This window comes from Solea senegalensis, linkage group LG15 (genome assembly GCF_019176455.1).
Source record: "Solea senegalensis isolate Sse05_10M linkage group LG15, IFAPA_SoseM_1, whole genome shotgun sequence".
Classification (NCBI taxonomy): domain Eukaryota; kingdom Metazoa; phylum Chordata; class Actinopteri; order Pleuronectiformes; family Soleidae; genus Solea; species Solea senegalensis.
Window position 1 is genome coordinate 19,019,174 of NC_058035.1, and position 22,172 is coordinate 19,041,345.

The following is a 22,172-nucleotide window of genomic DNA, read 5'->3' on the forward strand; positions in this document are numbered from 1 at the left end:
GTGACTTCTGCACAGTTATTGCTAATCTACTAAAAATGCGATAAAATGAATCGTAACTTTGACTCAACAACACATGAGAAGACGAAAAAAATAACATTTCCACAGCGAAAAGTGCATCTTCCACATTAAAATTACCCTTTAAAAACTCAAGTATCCGTTGGAGCCCATTTTGTCAAACCATCATTTAAAACATTTTTAGACTTTTGATTTCCAATCATATATGACTTTATGTCACAACCCCCTTTAAAGGTGCCAAATGATCTGACTCGAGTGAAAATACAACTGTCTGAGATCCTGTACTGTCAGTTACAGAAACGTTACAGACCATAACACCTAATATTATTTTGAATAGGTAAACCAGGCATTTTCAAGAGATATTATTAACTTATTTAATAATTCTTAAGAAAAAAACTGGAGATTTTTTTTGTAAAACAGTAAATTTGAAAATTCAAATTATATTTTAGCATTAAAAAAAAAAATAAAAAAAATATGGGCCACACGGTGGTGTAGTGGTTAGCACTCTCGCCTTGCAACGAGAAGACCCGGGTTCGAGCCCCGGTTGGAACAAGGGCCTTTCTGCATGGAGTTTGCATGTTCTCCCCGTGTGTGCGTGGGTTCTCTCCGGGTTCTCCGGCTTCCTCCCACAGTCCAAAAACATGCAATGTGGGGATTAGGTAAATTGGACACTCTAAATTGACCATAGGAGTGAGTGTGAGAGTGAATGGTTGTTTGTCTCTATCTGTGTGTGTGTGGCCCTGCGATGGACTGGCGAACTGTCCAGGGTGTACCCCGCCTATCGCCCGATGTAGCTGAGATTGGCACAGCACCCCCCGCGACCCTCTGGTGGAGGATAAAGCGGTTAGATGATGACTGACTGACTGACTGACATTAAAAAATATAATTTTGGTTAAAAAGCTTCTACATCTTGCTGTATTAACCTTTACAGAAATACCAATGATGTTAATCCAGGGCAGCTGTGGCTTTGGGTGGCGGTCGAATACATTTATGAAGTTCTATATTTAAAGATATCTAGAGTTCTTATGTTCTCCACACGCTAATGAGGTGATCAAGGGGTTAGTTGCTTCGTTCCATCTTCCTTCTGCTCTTTCTCTCTTCCTCTCCTCGTCCTCTCCAGCTCTCTCTCTTACACTTTTGTGTCTCATGTGACTTGAAACATAAAAGTTTGAGATGCAGAGGAGGCAGCTGCACATGTGCACTTTATAACTTTAAAGTCTAGGGCCAAGGATTTCTGTGCTCGGGACAGCAAGTACACAACCACCTCTCAGCAACTTTAGATTTAAATATAGTCAGTGAAAAAGTCAGTAAAAAGCTAAAAATGTTATCTGTCACAGTTTGATTTGCTCGTATTTGCCCGCTAGTTTTCTTAGTCTTGTCGATATTTTGTCTCCAGGAAGTGATTGAAGCCATCGCAGAATGTGCCTTCAAGACGTCACCGTTTCCCGTCATACTCTCCTTTGAAAACCACGTGGACTCGTGAGAATCTCTGCCGTTACTCGTGTGTAAATTGGTCTTGAACGTTGAATGTTTTCAGATGTTTTACGCGCTGTGTATCTCTCTGTTGCATCATCTGGCAGCTTGAAGCAGCAGGCCAAAATGGCTGAGTATTGTCAATCTATTTTTGGAGAGGCGCTGTTGATTGACCCCCTGGACAAATACCCTGTAAGATCACACACACACACACACACACACACAATAGACGTAGATTCTATAACTGTTGTGTCATGTCAACTGTGTGTGTGTGTGTGTGTGTGTGTGTGTGTGTGTGTAGCTGGAGTCAAGCGTCCCTCTGCCCAGTCCTCAGGAGCTGATGGGCAAAATCCTCATCAAGAACAAGAAGAAACCCTCCAGTAGCAACGACACCAAGAGACTGACGGACCAAGCTGCCAGTCAGAGCAACGAGCCAGTGTCTCCTAGCAACAACACAGGAGGTAAGACGCAAAGACAGAAGGACTTTTTTTTTGCTGTCAGCCTGGAAATCCATGTGAAATGTACTCAGCTGTGACACACAATTAATAATTCAGTCGCTTCTGAGGCGAGCAGAGCTTCGTATGACTGAAAACATTAACGCTAAACATTATTCAGTCTTTAATTGCAGGCACTAAATACTCATACAACATGTGTTTATAACGCAGATGTGGAAATATTCGACTCCAGTCAAAGTACCACAGTATTGGGATGACATTTTAAGAGTCAAAGTTACTTAGTTGCTTTTTGAACGAGGTCGGGGTTCTTTCTTGTGTCGTGCAAAAAGTACAAATCTCACATGAATTGTGTTTACTGTCCTTTTTAATTTTCTAAAAACCTTTTACTTAGTAACGGATGTGTTTTAAAATGTAGCGAAGTGCAGTTTGCATGCAAGTTTGCATGTTTCTCTCCGTGTGTGTGTGTGGGTTTTCTGCGGGTTCTCCGGCTTCCAAAAACATGCAATATGGGGATTAGGTCAATTGGACCCCTTAAATTGACCGTAGGTGTGAATGGTTGTTTGTCTCCATATGTGTCCCTGTGATGGACTGGTGCGACACCACCTGTCGCACCATGTCAGTTGAGATTTGCACAGCTCCTCCCATGAGGATAACGCGGTAATAAATACACAATAAGTACACAAAATTATTTTAATACATGCATACATGTTTTTGGATGTGTTCGGTTGAGACATAATTATAGCATTGCTAAAACAACACATCTAATCATGGCCTGAGACTTTTGTACAGAACTCTATATAGAGTGTTTTATTTATTCATCATTATTGGTGCTATTATTCTTGATTTGGTTTAATTTGCAATGACCAAAAAAGAAAGTCATGGAAAAAATAGATGTAGTTTCAGGTATAGCCGCAGAAAGTGCATTGCACGTATACAAAGTTACAAAAATGTAGAACTGTTGTGCGTAACTTTGAAATGTAAACAAATGTCCGTTACATTCAAACCATTATCAGATGAGTTCACACGATGCTGATTAAGTCTGTCAGCCCCACTCGTCTCTCTCTCCTCTCCCTCCTCTCCCTCTGTTTCTCAGTCAAGCCAAGACAGTCTAGCTGCAGACCTGCACTGTCAGGACCCTTCGTTGCAGACCTGCACTGTGAGGTCTCCTGCACTGTCAGGACCGGAAGTTGATTCGAAGCCTTTCAAAATAAAAGCGACCATACCGGAAGCACGTATTTTTCGTTCCCAATGTTTCTTGGATCTTTATTTTATGTTTACAATGTAATTATGTTTATGTGTATCCATGTGTTTAATGAAAGAGATTTTTAAAAAAAACGTGTATATCTTTCCAGTTCAACTGTATAAGGTGAAAAAACTCAGGAAAATGTCAAGATAAAAAACGAACAAAATATTATATATAAAAGAAAATACAAAACGTTATGACCACTTCTAGGGTTATTCTACAGATAATCAGTGCAAACTACATGTACAGCTATTGTTATCATCCCCTATAAACATTATTAGCCTACTCAAAACATGCATTATTTTACTCCAGTGTTTTAATTTAAGTCATAAAAAGGACAGCTGTTTCGTCTGCACTACAAATTCATATTGAAACAATACATCTCTGTAAATACACCTTAATGTGTGATGGCATAATGCATCTACACTCCAACCTATTGCTGACTGTTCTTCTATACCATTATTTATCATTGAAAATTTAGCCCCCTGCACTGTTGGACCTATTTACATATTGATTTACTTGTTTTTTTTATATAGGCATATCTTATGTTTGTTTGCAATTATAACACCTCATAATTCATTTCATAATTGCTTAATATTGTTTGTGCTATGTTCTTACCTTGTGCTGTTGGACCACATGGAGGGTGTGAGGGTTGATGATTTTAAATGAACTTAGCTTTGTGTTTTCAAAGTGAATTACTGAATTCCTAGTTACATGACCAAGATAACCAACATCTTCAAAGCAGTTTTTTTTAATGATTTCAATTATTAGTGTTTTAACAACAACAACAACAACTTTTTCCACAATTTTAACTTTTGTTTTTTTTTTCTTTCTACTCTTTGTACTCACAGTACGCCAAGTACCCTCGTTTATCCATAATCTCTTCACAGAAGAGCCACATATCTTCAATCTGGTAAAAAATAAATTTAAAAGGCTCAAGAATTAATTCTTTCTCTTCCTCATTCGGATCCATGGTGTCAAACAGCTTTCACATTTCCTGCGCAGCCTCCTCAGTTTGGGTGCTGTTCATGTTCAAATCTAAGGCATCTTCACTCTGGCTGCAAACAAGTGTTGATTCGCCTGCACCCATTCCGCTGCAGCGTTCAACTTTGGGCGTAGTGCCGGTAGTTAAGATCGAAATATGCATCTCTAAGAGACAAATAATGTCGTAATAAGTAAAACAAAATTATATAAAAGCGATATGATATAACTCAGTTTTCTTGGTCTTCGAGTAGGAAAATGGCACATTTAAGTGAGCACTATCATACGATAACAACGCTAAAAACTACCCAAAAGTCCAAAACCCGATTCTTTCAAATTAATATAACTTTACAGGACAATATATAGTGTGCAACATAACGTTCTAGTGAATAAAGACTGTTTCTGTTTCTTCGTATGACGCAAAGTTGTTGTCACTTGACTGTTACCCACCTCGTCGTCTTCACACTTCACATGGGGAACGAAAAATACGTGCGTCAAGTATGCTCGCTTTTATTTTGAATATTTGCTTCCGGTATGGTCGCCTTTATTTTGAAAGGCTTCGAATGAATTTCCGGTCCTGACAGTGCAGGAGACCTCACAGTGCAGGTCTGCAACGAAGGGTCCTGACAGTGCAGGTCTGCAGCTAGACCCCTCTCAGTCAAGCACATCTCGTGTCACCCGGTGACACTCTCATGCCGCACACAGGAAGTGATTTATTTTATGTGCAGGCAATTTTAATGCAATTTAATGTTGCAACAGCAACATTGCGCAGATAAAGTGAGACGCTTGCGAACAGGTCGGAGTTAAGACTTCAAGATCCAGACGCAAAATCTAGGTCACGTCTGATAGTATTGCTTGACACAGCAAGTTTGATGACATCATTTCTTTTCACCAAAGAGAGACAGAGTTTCTAGTTGAAATTCACAAAAGCAAAAGATGATTATCAGGTGTTTTCTGGATTGATAAATTCAGCCACGGCCTTGGCTGGATCAACACATGTTTCTCACACTTGACTTTGCTCATCAGAGACTTGGGTCTCAGTAATAATGAGGGGGACATTCCCAGAAGAGGTTGGTGGCTCAGAACAGCAATTAAACAGCAGTGCAGGGGGAAATCAGCCGTCTTTATTGACACACCTGATGTGTGATGGGTCTGGGACTAGATACCTGGCCTTACACACACACACACACACACACACACACACACAGTGTGAGCTGTAAAGTCACCCACATAGAAGTTAAAGCAGTGGCTTGTTTCCAAAACCATGGGCATCAGTTAGTGTGTTATTCAGACTTTTTGGGGGGCAAATGCAGATATTATGGATATGGATATAAAGGTATGCATATTTTTAAATGCTAATTAAAGAGAGACAAAAAAAAAAACAATAACAGCACAGACAAACAAAGGAGACGATGTAACGTAGTGGCTAATCCAAAAATGTCTCCGTTTCATAAATGTCTCTGACTGTTATTCTTTACAAATTATGCAAATGAAACAATACCAAGGTATTTATTGATAATATATTACTTTACATTCAAATTGACTAACTTTCTGCAGATTTAGTGGCCAGTAACAATGTAAGCACTATGTGTGTGTGTGTGTGTGTGTGTGTGTGTAGAGTTCTTTGATATTTGGTGGAAAGTACAGAGCTGCGTGATGAAGAGTCGAGGACGATGAAGACTTGTTTAACTTTAATTTTAACAGAGATGGAGGCTGAGAGTGAGGAAGATGATGATGATGAAGATGATGATGGTAAAAAGGTCAGTGGTGACATCGCACGCAGCCGAGGGTGGGTCACTCTCACCGCTGTCGACCATCTTGTAATGTTTATTTACAGTGTTGCACATTTTTGTTGTTTTGTTGTTTATCCTCCATGCCATCATTATTGTTGTTTCCTCTCAGGTTGTTTACCTCTGACACCCCTCGCTTCCGTGTGTGTGTGCTTTATTTTTGCTGTCGTCTCCGCAGTGCGATGCTGTTGTTGATTATTTACGTGTGCCGTTATTGTTTTGTTTGTTTGTTTGTTTGTTTTTCTTGTCTTTACAAGACACCACTGCTTAACACATACAAGCTGTGGTGGAGTTTTTCCTCACAAACAAATACAGTGTGTGTGAGTGTGTTTTATGTTTTGGAGGCTGAGACTGTAAAATATTGGACTGTACTTTCACAGTATGTTATTGTATTATTGTATGGTAAATTGACTTTAACATCATAGTGACGTCATGCAGTATATTACTGTGATTTAGCAGGATTTAAAACTGTAAGAGTAGCAAAATCCTTCGTATGGAAGTCACTTCACAGGACTTTCCTGTAAAAGTCACTCCTTTGCAAGTCATTTTACAAGAAAATGCAAAATGAGAGTATGATATTGTGAGTTATCACAGCTGAAGCCTGTGAAATGATGGAAAAATAAATATCATAGATAGGTTTGAGTGTATTTGTGTAAAACATGTGTAGGCCATCTGTGTTGATATTCCAATTTTTTATTTATTTTTTTTTAAACAACATGTGTTGTTTGAACATGCTGTTACTGCAGTTTTATTTTATTTTATTTTTTTAATATCCACCCACAGCACAATTTTATGTCATGAAGCATCCATGACATGTCACTCCGTCATCATGTGTTTCAGGGCTCAGCAGAGCGTGAGGCTGTGGCTACAGAGGAAATGTCAACTCTGGTAAACTACGTTCAACCAACCAAGTTCAACTCCTTTGAGGCGTCGAAGAGTAAGAAAAGCACATTATAACTATGCCACTGATATACACACACTCTCATAGATGTCATTTTTGACATGAGCTTGCCATAACAGTGTTTGCATCTATGGTCGACTCACCACAAGCTAAAAGAGAGTGAGAGTACAGTAAAACGTGTTTTATTCACCACGTCAGGGGGGGAACTACTACACTACCCACAATCCTCAGGTGTAACACTGACATTTCTGATTTAGTACGAGAAAAATCCTGTCATCTTACATCTTACATGTTTCCCACACTGTCTTATGGGGACCCACTCTTTAAACAATCTCCCACAGCTCATTTGTTATATTAAGAACAAGGATAGATTCAAGAAGAAAAGTTGGGGTTCTGGTTGTCAAACTGACGGCTTGAGGGCCACATCTGGCCCCCCAAATTGATTACATGTGGCCCACCACTTAATGTCATGTTATAATGAAAACATGAAGTCTGCGACCTCCTCTTCTTTTAAACACAGCGTGTGGCCTAGGCACAGCTGCCAGTGCAGTGAGGTGAGAGAATATAAACAGAGTATAATACTAAAGAGCAATATTATTACTAATAATAAGACATTAGTTGTTGTGATCGCATCATTAAATGTATTACACACCTCCTTTATTAGATTTTTCTCTGTTTTTTGATATAATTAGGTTTATTTTGCATGATAAATGTGTTTTTAATAATAATAATGTCTTTATTGTGATATCATGATGGAATATTGTGTTATAATTTCAGCCTCATATTGTCCACCTGCTACTGAACAGTTTGTTTTCCCCACTTTCTTTTTTTTTTTTTCTCTTGACCAGACCAGACGCTCATTGGCCTCCAGGTCATTTGAGTTTGACACTCCTGGTTTATGGGATGCACAGTTCCATCACTGTCAGAATAATGATGTTCACAGTTTTGCATCTTTTGGAGCCCCATCTGGTGACATTTAATTAGTATCTTTATCTTTTCCAATATTTCTTTTACTCTGGATCAGGACCAGAGCCATGTTTAAAGTAGGCACCGGTCACTGCGACACATTCCTCTTCTTTTTCTGTACAAACTAGTTCTGTTGCAGTTCTGTCACTGAGCTGATTCTTTATTCACATCGCATGTTTCATCTCCCTCTGTGCAAGCCTCGACATAACGTAACGTCTCATCTGACAATGACAATGAGCTGCAGTGTGTCTGTACTTTACAGAATTACAAGATGACGAGTGAAACGTTTTTTTATCACCAATCAAAATTTGATCCTTCACCAAATAAGATGAAGGAAGTTGGTCACTCAGACTGTGTGTGTGTGTGTGTGTGTGTGTGTCTGTGTGTGTGTGTGCGCACAGAGGCAGCCCGCTGTTACCACATGTCGTCTTTCGTGGAGACCAAAGCTTTGGAGCATCTCACAAAGTCACCAGTGGAGTTTGTGGAGTATCCTTGGCAACAGTTGCCACAGTTACTCCATACCTTGGCAACTGCTTCTGTACTTTTCCCTATTTATTCCTCTTTTCATGCTTTTTATATAAACCGTCAAAAATCTGAATTTTTTCTGAGAAGTTTAATTATACCAGTGTGTATCAGTGTAATAATACTTACATAATACTTACGTAATAAGTGGATAAACAAGCTTTTTTTTTTTTCCATACACTTATATGTTACTGGATTTGTACATGTACAATGGGACACTGTCTCCCTGTATGTTTGACTGTAAAATATGAAAATTATAATATTTGAAAATTTTGTCCTTGACCTCACGTTAACCAGATATAATAAATCCCAGCTGAGTCGCATCTACCCAAAAGGAACAAGAGTTGACTCGTCCAACTTTATGCCTCAGCTCTTCTGGAATGCTGGATGTCAACTGGTGGCTCTCAACTACCAAACCATTGGTAAAATATTCTGGATTCAGGAGCCTTTTTTTACTCTACTTAATTTGTCAGTATTAGCAGTTGATGAAGACATACGGCTGGTGTCATTAAACCCAAAAATGCAAGTATATATTTTATGTTCAGCCTTGTGCTTTCAGATCAGCGGTAGACCATATATATATAGACCCGATATAGACCATATATTTCCTGTATTATTATGGAGAACCAGACTTTGTCACCTCCTGTAGCAAATCTGCCCCAAGACATGAAACTAAACACAGAGCCGTTCAGAGAGCGCGGCAGGGCGCTGGTTAAATAAAGATAGACAATAAATGCAAACAAGCAGTAAACTATTTTAGTTTCACTAGTTTCATGACCTTTTATTATCCATTAAGCATATTGGTGATGGAGTCAAACAGAAAATGACATGTTATCCGCATTAGCTCATCTGGTAAGGAGTTACACTTTGAAACCAGAGACTTGTGTTTCAAACTCAGCTGTAACAGCCCCCGGAAATCTTTGTTTAAAAAAGTTTGGACTAGTGGGAGGAGCTCAAGACACAGAACCTTGATGCCAATTACTTGCTTAGTGTAATTTCCTTTCGCTGGTATTGAATTTTATGCTTCTCCAAGCCAGTTCATCACCAGGTCACTTCACTTTACCTTTAGAAACCATGGAAACTGCAGCTCAACGGCCTTTTATCTCATTCATAAATGAGAGTAACATAAGCTTCCCGTTCCAGATTTATCCACGCAGCTGAATCTCTTCGTGTTTGAGTACAACGGTCGCAGCGGCTACAGACTGAAGCCAGAGTTCATGAGACGGCCAGACAAGCACTTTGACCCCTTCACTGAGAACACAGTGGACGGCATCGTGGCAAACACGCTCTCCGTGAAGGTGCGACCTGCTGTAGTTTCCCGTTGTTGTGTACCCTCTTTGTATGTGTGAACACAGCAGCCATTATGACAGGTCACAGGTGTAAATGATCAGTCTCACTGATTTACATGAACTCAACCAAAACCTGTGCTTTCTCCTGCAAAGACATGTCCAAATGGTTACTGTGGAAATGACCTACTGCTTTATATACTGTTATAATGCAGTACATGTGTCTTTTTCTCATTTTCTGGCTGTTTTATTGGTCTCTGCATGTCGCAGGTGATTTCAGGCCAGTTCCTGACTGAGCGGCGGGTGGGCGTGTACGTGGAGGTGGAGATGTTTGGACTTCCTGTGGACACCAGGAGGAAAGCGCTGAAGACCAAGACCTCTCACAACAACAACGCCATCAACCCAGTGTGGGACGAAGAGCCAATCGTCTTCAAAAAGGTGACACAGTAACAGAGGAATACGAGGGAACATGAGCAGAGCAGAGTCCAGTTTCACACTAATGATGTCCCATCACCTGTCAACAGGTGATTCTTCCGACTCTGGCTTCTCTGAGAATCGCTGCTTTTGAGGAAGGAGGAAAGTTTATTGGTCATAGGATTATTCCTGTGACGGCGATTAGACCAGGTCATTTCATTTATTTTATCTTTTTATCTCTATCTTTCTGTCTGTCACTATCTGTTAATGAAGCACCAATGCTGGAATTCTAGGTTGATACCGATGTTCAAAATAACAATTTTGTCAACATTGATGCTCATGTTTTCTTTGTTTGCTTTATTTTTGTTCTTCTGTCTCCCAGCTGGATTAGGTCAATTGGTCACTCTAAATTAACCATAGGTGTGAATGTGAGAGTGAATGGTTGTTTGTCTCTATGTGTGGCCCCTGGGGTTTGTATCTTTTTAGGGCCCAAATGTGCCAGGGCCAACAGCTCTTGACATTTGGCATGGAGGTTGGGTCAGCGAAAAATGTGGCAAAAATAGTAGCATAGGTGCACAAACCTGTTCATAGCGCCCCCAGAAGTCGGGTCATGGTCAGATTAAAGTTGTCAGATTGGGACGAAATTTGGTGAGACTGTTACTCCAAAGTTTCTTGAGGAATTTTTTGGGGGAAGTTGTGGCCAAAATTGCGTTAAATGCTAAATTTGAGATTTTTTCTTTTGTGTCCAAGTCGCACATATTTGTTCCGATTCTAACAAAACTTGGCACACTTGTTGCTCTCATGATTGCAAACAAATGTCTAATGTATTTCTATTAGCTCCGCCCACCCAGAAGTCAGCAATTTTGGAAAAACAGCTTGTACGGCTATGCATTTGAACAAACTCGTCCTAGCACATTTGAGCTAGCTGTGTCAAACTCGTTCCATATGTTCCAGACAAGTTAATGATTCAAAGTTGACAAAGGATTTTTTCTACGTCAAAGGGTGTGGCCTCAGGTGTCTCAGGTGTGGCCTCAGGTGTGGCCTCAGCGCTCCAACAAAGTTGAGGTTATAATGGCAGGAAAACTACTTTAAAATTACACTTTTTGAAAACAGAAGGACATGAAATTTCTCACAGTCATCGAATATGAGGCGTCATTCTATATTTATTTGTTTTTTAATTATTTGGTTTCATATTGAACGGAGGGATTGTGGCTCATTAACCTGCTGGATCTGAGGTGTCATGAGCTGGATCAGTTCCCTGCCCTTCTTGCAAGTGACCGGAGTTCAATACCCAGTTAGAACAAGTACTGTTCTGTTCTCTGTCCGATCACATGCAATATGGGGAACAGGCAAGTTGTACACTCTTATCTCATTTTGAACAAATATTGGACACTTTTTAAAGGGCGTGTGAGATTGAATGCTTGTTTTTTTTGTCTCTCTGTGACGCATTTCCACAAAACTTGACACAAATGAATTCATGGAATTTGACACAAATGTCCCTGAATGAAAATAAAGCAAGACAACCGTTGAGTGAGGGAGACAGTGAGGTCAGGGTACTGCTGCGCTCTCCGAGTTGTGTGGGGCGAGGGCCCTTTCATGACTGTGAGTTCTACGAGAGGTCCTAGTTTTAATTGTTCCTGGACTGGGATTGGAATGAATTCAGTCAATACAAAGGTAGAAATTAACACATTTATGCACAAATGTTGCTTAATATTTATTTGATACACAAACTTTAAATATTTATTTTCCTTTAATGTGGATAGAAACCCACTGAAGTATCTGTTACATTATTCACGGACTGAAAGTCTTTCCTACTAGCCTGTCGACTTCCTCTCTCCCACTGAGTTCAAAAACCCTTTTAAAACGGTGTGCAGATAACCGTCAGTCAGTCATTTATCAGTGACGTCTAATCACTGGATGACTAAGGTTTGATGTGAACTGTTTCTGTCTGACTTTTTGTCCTGAAATATTTCCATGTTCAGCCTGAATAATCCAAACGAAAGTCAAATCTGACCGCGTGTTGATAAATCTTTCATTCAGGTTATCGTTACATCGGCTTGAGGAATGAGAAGAATCAGTCTTTGGTTTTACCGGCTGTGTTTGTCTACATCGAGGTCAAAGACTACGTCCCGGACACATTTGCAGGTAAAAATGTAAACTATTATTTTTAAGATGATTTCAGTAACAAACTACACACACAAACTTTTTTTTCTACAACTGCAGAGTTGTTGGCTAATTTCTATAAACATTGTACATAAATTAAAATGCATTTCAGACTAGAAACTAGAAAAAAACCCTGAGTGCTTCTGGCCCAAATCCTACAAATTCACGTTCAGAAAGTGTTTATAGAGAATAAAAACTGCACTTAGGCCAGCAACTTAAGGCACACGTTCAATTTTGTTGAGATTGTTTGCAACTATTAACTTTATTGTTATTAACTCTTTAACACCTGAGCCTCAAAATGTCCATCTGGACTTTTTCTTTGCTTATTTTAACTATAAAAGGGCCAGAAAATGTCAGTTTTTGCCCATTTATTTACAGCAAAAGGTTTTATATAGAAAAAACACTGTAGTTGTACATGAAACCAGATTTTGCATGAACAGGATAAAAGATATTTAAAATAACATTTGTTCGAGTCTCTCAATGTCCAAAAACAGGACAAAAAAATGACTGTATTTATAGGTCTCTGGTAACTAAGCTTCCTGCAACAGCGTGAGTGGCGAGTTATTACCGTAATAACCACACGTTGGCTCTGACGTGCAACTTCTCAGCTTTTTTTCTGCAATTTTTTGCAATTCTTTTCTGCAAAGTTAAATTACAGTAACGCAAAGTGTGCTTGTGCAAACGAGTCATCTGCGATACGCTCAGTGTTGAAGCAGCATAGAATTTAATTTCCTTTTGGATTGAAAAAGCTTGGATTTACCACTGATATCCATTATAAAATGTTTTTTTTGTGTGTGATTGCAGACTGTCTGGAGACATTTCCTTAAATCCATTAGGGAAAAATGCAAAACAAAAAAAAAGAAACAGTTTTAGCTGGGATTGGAATTGAGGTTTAAATATAAACTAAATGAATATGGATTGATTTATTATATTATGAGAAATGACAAATATGTGATAGAATAAATAACTGTTGGCCATGGAAAGGAAAATGAACATGTTCACAGATTAGAAACACAACTAATCACTTTGTATTCATGTCCTCTATATTTCTTCTCCAGATGTGATAGAGGCTCTGTCCAACCCCATTCGATATGTCAACCTCCTGGAGCAGAGGTCGAAACAGCTGGCAGCTCTGACACTGGAGGACGGGGAGGAGGACACACAGACTGAGGTCAGTCCACTTTCTACTGTGTCTTAGATCTGTGTTGAAAAAGAAACTGGGGTGATCATTCTCGTTATTCTTCAGGACGAAGTTGAAACCTGTGCGGAGCGTAAGACTGATCTGAAATCGGCACCACTGGAAAATGGACTCAGTCCCGCCGCCGGTCCTGCAGGACACACGCCGCCTGTCATGACGCCAAAAGCTTCCTCAGCCAATCAGCAAGCAGCTGTTTCAGGTAGTATTTACAGACAAGGAATGGCACGAATCTGGATCTCACTTTCTCAGGCCTAAGTCTACATTCACACTACCAGCCAGGTCGTTCAAATTAGAGTCAGTAGCGATTCATTAAAAAAAATCAGATTTAGGATCAACTAGCTCCTTTTTATTCCACCCTGTGTTGTGTTCTATTTACATTTTTAGTTTATTTCAAAGTTAAAACAGGGTTTTTACTTTTTGACTTTAGACTTTTCCTTTTCCTTCCACTCTGTGTTGTGTTTTATTGCTGTCTTTGCTTGTTTAAGAATGTTTTAATTTTCCTTTTATTGTGAAGCACTGCTCTTCAATTCTGTTTCAGGTCACTTTCATATGTGGTCAGTGTGAACAGCAATTTATTTTATTTCTTTCCAGCTCTGATTTGGACCAGATATGACAGTAGTAACCAAAAACAGAACTGAAAAGGCTCAATTCCATTTGAAGGCAAAAAATAACGAGTCACACATGAGCCATGAATATCACACTTGATGCTCATTTAAAGGTTTTGTCTTAATCATGACATTACATGTTGTTTTAATGCTGATGGTGTTTTTCCCTTCTCTATTTTAGATGTGGCCAAACCAGCAGCAAGGAGTGAAGACTTGGTTTTAAGTGTTTTGATAGGTCAGTAAAACCATTACCATAATGTTCAATGTGACTTGGGTTTTCTTCTTGTGTGTCAGGATACTTTTATGGTGAATATAATTACCGTAAAACATGGCTCTTAATAACTAAAAAGTGCAAAAAAGTGTCTCTGGTTAATTGATGATGGAAATTTTACAACATTTATATACATATTTATATAATTACAGATCCACATCTGCTTTCCCTTTGTTCCAGGAACATTTAGCAGCTGAAATGTTTGTGAAGTTTGTCAAGAAAATGATGAAATACAAAATAATGCAGAATAAGTGACATAAATAAATAAATAATAAATCCCCCAGTTACCGAAGCAACAAAAAAACACAGCGTTTTAATTCATTCTGATCTGTGTGCTGTTTTTTTCCACAGATGTCCCAGTGAGCACCATGGACAGTCTGCAGCAGTCCAAGATTTACCAGAAGGACCAGAGACGTCATTTTAAAGAGCTGAGGGAGCTGGTGAGACGACATCAGAAGAAAACCTCTGAGCTTCTGCGAGAGCTCAACAACAAGTACAAGAAAACAGCCAGGCAGTGCAGCAAGAGTCGGTATGCACGTGTGATGAGTTGACAGGAAACACATCGGGTCACTGGGACTGATTCTGATATAAAAGTCGTGTGTGTATCTGTGCTCATCAGGGGCTCGGGTTCGGATTGTGAGAAAGACGAACGCCTGCAGCAGCTGAGAGACGAGCAGCAGCAGCAGCTTCTGGCTCTGAGGCAGGAACAGTACTACAGTCAGAAGTATCTGCAGAGGGAACATATCAAAATGGTAAAGTCTTGACCGGCTCATTTCAAACTCTCTCTGTTGGCAGCAGTTTTGTCTTAAAAATAACATCCTTAAAAGAGACAGAGTAAATGTCGCTGAATAAAGGACACAATAATGTAATCTGGCTTTATCCTGAGTTGTTAGGTTTGTGAGTTGCTAATTAAAAGAGGGCCAAATTATAAGTTTTTCATCTATTTTCCTCCAAATGAGAACATAACTTACATGTTCTATTAAAGAAGACAAATTAGACCATTAACTCACTTAGTGACATTGTAAATCAAGTTAGAGGAAGGCTTGTTTTCCCATAGAGTTCCATTCAAACAGTTATTTTTGTCGCCCCCTTGTGGCTATTCTAAGTTGGCTTTAGGTAGAAAACAGAACGACATCCATTAAAAAAAAAAAAAAGTCTATCCTAAATGACAAAAGACTCCAGTTTCATCTAAAATCAAACATCAACAAAACAATTGATGAGAAAATTAAATCTGGAAAATTTCCTTTTAAATCAGTAGGTTTTTTTTCTCTGCTGATGACCTGGTGTTGGAAAAAAGAGCAGAATCTGTTTTAGAGCTTTTCTTTTTCATGAAAACTGATTCAGCTGACATATAACAAATGAACATTAAGCAATTAATAATAAAAATGTATATTATAACAATAATAATAATGATAATGATAACAATCATTATAATAATACAAAGTTTCAAATATAGACTTCTGTAGAAATGTTGATACACTGTGTGTCTGCTTCATGGTACAAATCAATCTGCTGTGAGACGCTGGGTAGTTTTTAATGCAATTTTACTTTATTTTTTTAAACTTTATATCAACAAGACAATACAATCATGACCAGTGTCACAAAGCGGATGGCAGTTTTTGTCACACCACATCTGAACATGGCAGTACAATTTTATAATTACTGTGATACTTTCTACTAAGTACGTCATTCATAGAAGTTCTGGTGACAATGTAAAAGCTCGCATTGGTTTCAAAGCTATTTCTATGTGAATAAATCACATGCTAAGGCCATTACACTCTGCACCTAAAACACATCAGGTCTATTTAAGTTTACAGAACTCTGCTGTGCGTCCAGAATAACTCAGGTAAACTCCAGCATAGAGAGGCTGAGTGAATGTGGTCTGAACTATGTGGAGGAGAGTCATGGTGGTGTCAGAGACGCTGTAGAAGGACAGAGTACCTGCACTGTGATCCAGGTACACTCCCACTCTGGAGCACACAGGAGCTGAGACCTCAATGGCTAAACTGTCGTGAAAAAATTTACAGGTATCGTAAAAATCTAAAGACCAAGATTTGTTATTGCATCCAAATCTACACTTTTTTGAGGTCCCTGCTCTGCGGATATCCTTGTATGTGACTGCTATATTAACTTCTCCTTTTCCTTCTCCTTCTCCTTCTCCTCTCGTCCACTCCACCTCCCAGTAACAACGTCCAGTGAGACTCTCTCTACTCAGCAACTGACTCCAATGATTGAATCTGTCTGGGTGATCAGCGTAAGACAGCGGTTCACTCATGCGAGTGACTTTTCTGTTGTCCTCAGCTAACAACAGATCATAATTTACAGTGTTTGGATCCATTGTGATTTCCTTTGAATATTGTAAGAATCCAGCTCTGGTCTTGGGCTCTGACGGTGACAATAAAACATCATCTGGAGTCACTGTCGGTGAAATGTTTCTCAATGTCTCGGTCAGAACATCCTGTATTTGAGGTCTAACCCGTGACACGGCTGCTGTCACCTCCTCAAAGTATCTCAGAAGACAGACGTCGATGCTGAATGATTGCTTAGACGGACTGAGTGTTGACAGTGAGGAGTAGCTGAGTAGAAACTGGTTGTGATCCTGTGTATTTAACAGCTGCTTCAGTGCAGCATGTTTGCTCTTCAGCACAGTGATCTCCTGCTGCAGCTTCTCCTGAAGATCTTTGACTCGACTCACTTCACTCTCCTGCTGTGATCTGATCTGCTGCATCAACTCAGAGCTTTCTTTCTCCAGGACGCGGATCAGCTCAGTGAAGACCTTCTCACTGTCCTCCACTGCTCTATCAGCAGAGCGATTGACAGACTCCACTTCCTGTTCTAGCTTCTTCTCATCTTCCTCTCTGTCCTCGAGTGTTTGCTCAAGCTCTTCTAGACTCACCTCCACCTCTTTCTGTCTCTCCATCCTTTCTGCCGTGGCTGTGACTGTGTCATGGCCTTTATGTTGATCCACAGAGCAGAGATAGCAGATGCACTGCTGATCGGTGCGGCAGAACATCTTCATCACCTCATCGTGTCGAGAGCAGATGTTCTCCTGGAGCTTCATCGAGGGGTCCACCAGCTTGTGTTTTTTAAATGTTGCTGAATCATAATGAGGCTGGAGGTGTTTCTCACAGTAAGAAGCCAGACAAAGCAAACAGGACTTGAAAGCTTTCAGTTTCCTCCCGGTGCAGACATCACAGGCCACATCTTCAGGCCCAGCAAAGCAGTGATCAGGAGGAGCAGCTTGTAGTCCAGTCTTCTTCAGGTCCTCCACGAGCACTGCTAACATGGTGTTTTTCATCAGGAGAGGCCGAGGCTCGAAAGTGTGCCTACAGTCAGGGCATTGGTAGACTTTCTTCTCCTCCTCTGTGTCCCAGTGGTTTTGAATGCAGCCCATACAGTAGCTGTGTCCACAGGGAATAGACACTGGATCCTTAGGTAGATCCAGACAGATCGAACAGCAAACCGTTTCCCGTTCCAGCTGAACTCCTTTCTGCGCCATTTCACCTCTCACTTACAAAGAACCAGTGATCTCTCACTTCCTGCATATGGCCACATGTTGAAACTGCAGTTCTAAGGGGGCGGGAACAAGGAAATCACGTGAACAGACAGGCTGTAGCTGAGTGTGTTTGAGGACGGTTATTGTTCCAGGAAGAAAAGCAGCTCTTTTAACCTTAACTTTGTGTCCTTGTTTCCACTGCAACCTTTTTCATATCTGCACATAAATGCATTTGTCTTTTTTTTTAGTATTCATATTACTTTAACAAAAGCAAACAATATATATGCAATGATAGGGATAAATCATATTAAACCTCCATTAAATCAGCAAAAGTATTAGAAATGTCTTACATGTAAGAATAAGGAATTTTAGATTCAATAAAAATGTAATAATTAAATAAATAAATAATTAAATATCCCTTAAATCTGAACTAACTCTCAGCCTACAGCTGCATCTGTTATTGTTTTAATTTGTCAGGTTTGTGTTTCTGGTGAATTACAAAGCACAACAAAAATATTCATTTATTAAAAAGCTTAGATTCTTTGCTGGCCAATGATCCAGGTGTTTAATATACTCTTTAGAGTGTGACTGTTGTGAACCACAGCTTTCTGTTTCTTCCAGCTGACCGATCGACTCAGCAGTCTGGCTGAAGAGAGTCACAACAGACAGATGAGGAAACTCAAAGACATTTGTGACAAGTAAGAGACAAGGCTGTGACTGAAGTGCCCACATTTAGTTTTAATATTTGTAAAAGCAAATCTGAAATTGAATTATATCTTGGAAAATAGAGCCTTACCTTTAAGATTCCAGTCTGGAGAAGTTGTAGTTCATTTTGATTCTAAAGTTGTTATCTTTTTTGCACATCTCTGTGTGAGCAAGCTTTTGCTGCACTTCCTAAAGCTTTGAATGTGAGTACAACACAATACAGTGTTGCTGTAATGTTTCTCCTGCTGCTGTAGGGAGAAAAAAGAGCTGAAGAGACAGATGGATCGAAGGAGAACAGAGAAGATCAACCAAGCGAAGACCAAAGAGAAACATCTGGCTGAGGAGTACGATCCATAAACACACGGACACCACACCTGATATACCCACAATACCTGCTGTAGCTCCTACATCCGCGTTATGCACGGATTCATCCAGCTCAGCTTGTCAGATTTACCCCAAACTCTCTGTCTGTTCACAGGGAGAAGATTGAGATCAATAAGTCCTATGTCAATGAAGTCGTCCAGAACATAAAACGGGTGAGCACAGGATGAGGATTTTTTTCGAGATGATAATGAGACATCATGTCCGTGTCTTGCTGTAGCTGTGTGTCTCAGCCTGCAACTAAAAAACTCTTCATACTGTCCATCTGTCACTCTGTCTCCAGCTCGAGGAGACGCAGGTGAAGCGCCACGATCAGCTGGTGGAGCAACACAACAAGCTGCTGCAGGAGATACAAGACCAGAAACCAAAGGTAAAATGAAAAGAGAATTCTGTCCATTTATCACTTTGGTTTAAATACACCACCTGTAGTTGAGTTACCTGTCCTTTGTTCCAGTTGTGTTATGTACAACAAAGATATAATGAGGAACGCTCTGTAGACAAATGATGGGTGCCAGGGCTGCACAGTGTTTGTTAGGTTTGTGCTTTCAGGACTGTGAGTTGATCATTTAATAATAAGTTTTTCTCTCACAGTAGTAACCTCTGATTCAGTCTGCCCTCGTCCTCCTCCAGCTGCAGGGCGCCGTGGAGGCAGAGTTTCAGGAAAAGTTCCAGCGCTTGCCCGGAGAGATTCAAGACTTCCTGCAGGACAGGAAGACAGAGGTCAGAGGTCACAGCAAGTCCCGACCATCGACCCCTCACGAGACTCTGTCAGAGGACGACTAAGGAGGAAGCTGGAGAAGGAGAAAGGGATTGTTGAAAGGCTAGTTAGAGAAAAGAAGAGATGTGGAAGACGATGAAGACTGTTACTTTTTAAATGAGCGAATACTTTGTTTTTTTTCAATTCCATCCGAGCATGCACCTTTCTGCACGTCAACGTTTTTATTTAAAACTCATTCGGTCTTATTTTCTGTTACTTTAACTGAAATCCAATGGTTTGTACTGCATGATCTATCTATCTGTCTATATTGCTGGTTAGTTTGATATCTAGCTAGCTATATCTAGCTATCTTTATCTGACACACATTTGAGGATCATACATCAGACTCGATGTCTGTCTATTTTATATGCACATGGAGAGACTTCAAAGTCACTTAAGGTCCACATCTGTGAGTCCACGGAGGTCTATGTGATGTAAATATGAATCACACATGTGGTATCAGGTACTCATATGCCGGGTTTTATTTTGAATGGATCATTCTGCAGGCACGTGTGCATGAGTGGAGTGTGTGCACTGAACACGGAACGCAGAATACAGAGAGGCTTTGAAGCCTCAGCAACAAACGATTTCAAAATATCATTGTTTTTACACACAGGGAAAAAACAATCAAACATATTAATGACATATTTTATCTTTATCTGTAGTACTTTGGGCCAAAAAGTCACTCCTCATGAAAGTTCATTAGAATCTGTCCTCATGTAATCACATTACTGGGGCCCTGTCCATTGTATTCTTAATTTTTATTATTTTATTTTATTTCATCCGTGTGACTTGTGAGCTCATATGAAAAATATTTATACTGTAGATTGATTTAGAGTGATCTTATCAATGGATCTCTAATCACTAGTTTAAAATCTCATCTTATCCAATCCTTTACCATAGCATGACACATTAACACAGATATTTATGCATCCTCACTCTTACCTTCTTTTTTTTTTATATATATCATTTTTAAGAATAATATTATGTCCCCTGACTCGTAGCAGCAACATCCCAAAGGTTCCCTGAGACTCGTGGGTCTGACAGTTGTAACAGTGTGGAGGGACCAAAGAGTCTGCTGACACTGCATGATTTATCTGTCGTTTTTCTTTCGTGTTCAACATAGTAATCACTCTGGTGGATGTTTATTTATTCATTTATTTATTTATTTGCTGTGTTTATTTATTTTTTTTGACGATAACTGAGTAACTTATGAAGCCGATTCAGAATGAAATGAACAAATGGAGCACATCACTCTTTGGACGTGATGTGTTCAAACATTCCCCATCTCTTGTTTTCCCTCTGGACATAACAATGAAGGCCTGTGTCGCGTTTAACAACTTTTTTCTAGAGAATCTTTTTCTTCTTTTTAAGGATTTAAGCCACTGGTGATAGAGTCTAACAAATCTGACCATGATCTGTACCTGAAAGGTCACTCCACTTCAGTTCTCACAGCTAACTCTTCAAATTGACTAAATGACCTTGTGTTTACATCCGCAGAGTGGCTGCAGGTTCTCCAGCAAAAGGCCTTGTTGAATGCACCCCGGGCTTCAGTGACTAAACCGTGCATGCTTTGTTGTGTTGGATTCCTCCACCTCTTTAACTGTCTCTTGTTTTGCCGAATGATGAAAGACGATTAAAATATTTGACCACAAAAACATGAGACCACTGTGTTGTTTTCAGAGTTCACCGTGTTGCAGCTGCAGCAGGTCCCTTTGTCTGCGTTTGTGTTGGTTGACAAACTTCGCTGTCTGGATGAGCAGGATGCTGTGGGTTTTCACAGAGAGACAGTGTGCATGCGGTCATCACGAGGGAGGAATGTGGAGGCGACTTGTTATCTCTTCTTATCACAGAATTTACCTCGCTGAAAATGTTAGATGGACATCCTGCAACACTCAAGTGTTAGAATGCGAGTTAAATATCTCTCTTGATCTATTACTTTTTTTATTTCTGCTTGTTATTTTTACACGCATGAATTCATTGTCACATCTGTATGTTTATTTTATGTTATATAATATTTATATGCATTTGTTTGGTTGCTTGTTTCTGTGATTGTTTCTTTATTATTCCATCCCATCCATCCATTTTCTACCGCCTTTATCTTCCATCGTGAGGGTCGCGGAGGTTCCTGTGCCAATCTCAGCTCACATAGGGCGATAGGCGGGGTTAGTACACCCTGGACAGATCGCCAGTCAATCACAGGCATAGACAAACAACCATTCACTCTCACATTCACACCTATGGTCAATTTAGTGTGTCCAATTTACTTAATCCCCATATTGCATGTTTTTGGACTGTGGGAGGAAGCTGGAGAACCCCGAGAAAACATACACAACAGGCAAACCATGCAGAAAGGCCCCTGTTCTGACCAGGTCACGAACCACTGCAACCAACCATGCAGCTTATTAGCATGTCAATGTTACCAATATCTATATCAAAATCATATTCATATTTTATCATATGTAAGGCAATGTTCTTTTATCGTGAACCTACGGAGAATTACCACTACTAAAGTGCTCTACAACATATGTTAACCTCAATGTTGTGTCTT

At 39.8% G+C, this 22,172-nt stretch overlaps 2 protein-coding genes across 2 annotated transcripts in view; one reads left to right on the forward strand and one right to left on the reverse strand.

Moving 5' to 3' along the window:
• Positions 1-21,279, forward strand: part of LOC122781695 (1-phosphatidylinositol 4,5-bisphosphate phosphodiesterase beta-1) — a 35,682-nt gene extending 14,403 nt beyond the window's left edge. Inside the window, exons 12-32 of the mRNA XM_044045643.1 lie at positions 1,412-1,494; positions 1,596-1,680; positions 1,790-1,949; positions 5,872-5,927; positions 6,798-6,894; positions 8,226-8,310; positions 8,644-8,768; positions 9,490-9,644; positions 9,903-10,070; positions 10,157-10,256; positions 12,087-12,191; positions 13,268-13,380; positions 13,456-13,606; positions 14,194-14,247; positions 14,635-14,812; positions 14,903-15,035; positions 18,401-18,477; positions 18,739-18,828; positions 18,963-19,020; positions 19,149-19,235; positions 19,496-21,279. Of these exons, the coding sequence (XP_043901578.1) occupies positions 1,412-1,494; positions 1,596-1,680; positions 1,790-1,949; positions 5,872-5,927; positions 6,798-6,894; positions 8,226-8,310; positions 8,644-8,768; positions 9,490-9,644; positions 9,903-10,070; positions 10,157-10,256; positions 12,087-12,191; positions 13,268-13,380; positions 13,456-13,606; positions 14,194-14,247; positions 14,635-14,812; positions 14,903-15,035; positions 18,401-18,477; positions 18,739-18,828; positions 18,963-19,020; positions 19,149-19,235; positions 19,496-19,648 (2,313 nt within the window). The 3' untranslated portion in view covers positions 19,649-21,279. The remainder of the gene's footprint in view (positions 1-1,411; positions 1,495-1,595; positions 1,681-1,789; positions 1,950-5,871; positions 5,928-6,797; positions 6,895-8,225; positions 8,311-8,643; positions 8,769-9,489; positions 9,645-9,902; positions 10,071-10,156; positions 10,257-12,086; positions 12,192-13,267; positions 13,381-13,455; positions 13,607-14,193; positions 14,248-14,634; positions 14,813-14,902; positions 15,036-18,400; positions 18,478-18,738; positions 18,829-18,962; positions 19,021-19,148; positions 19,236-19,495) is intronic.
• Positions 15,811-17,819, reverse strand: LOC122781696 (tripartite motif-containing protein 16-like). Its single transcript, XM_044045644.1, has one exon. It carries the CDS (start codon positions 17,780-17,782, stop codon positions 16,085-16,087), a length of 1,698 nt encoding a protein of 565 aa, XP_043901579.1. The 5' UTR covers positions 17,783-17,819; the 3' UTR covers positions 15,811-16,084.
• Positions 21,280-22,172: the final 893 nt, after the last annotated feature.

Bases quoted from the DNA above. Each gene is read 5' to 3' on its own strand.
- LOC122781696 (XM_044045644.1), bottom strand. From the start codon at position 17,782: ATGGCGCAGAAAGGAGTTCAGCTGGAACGGGAAACGGTTTGCTGTTCG.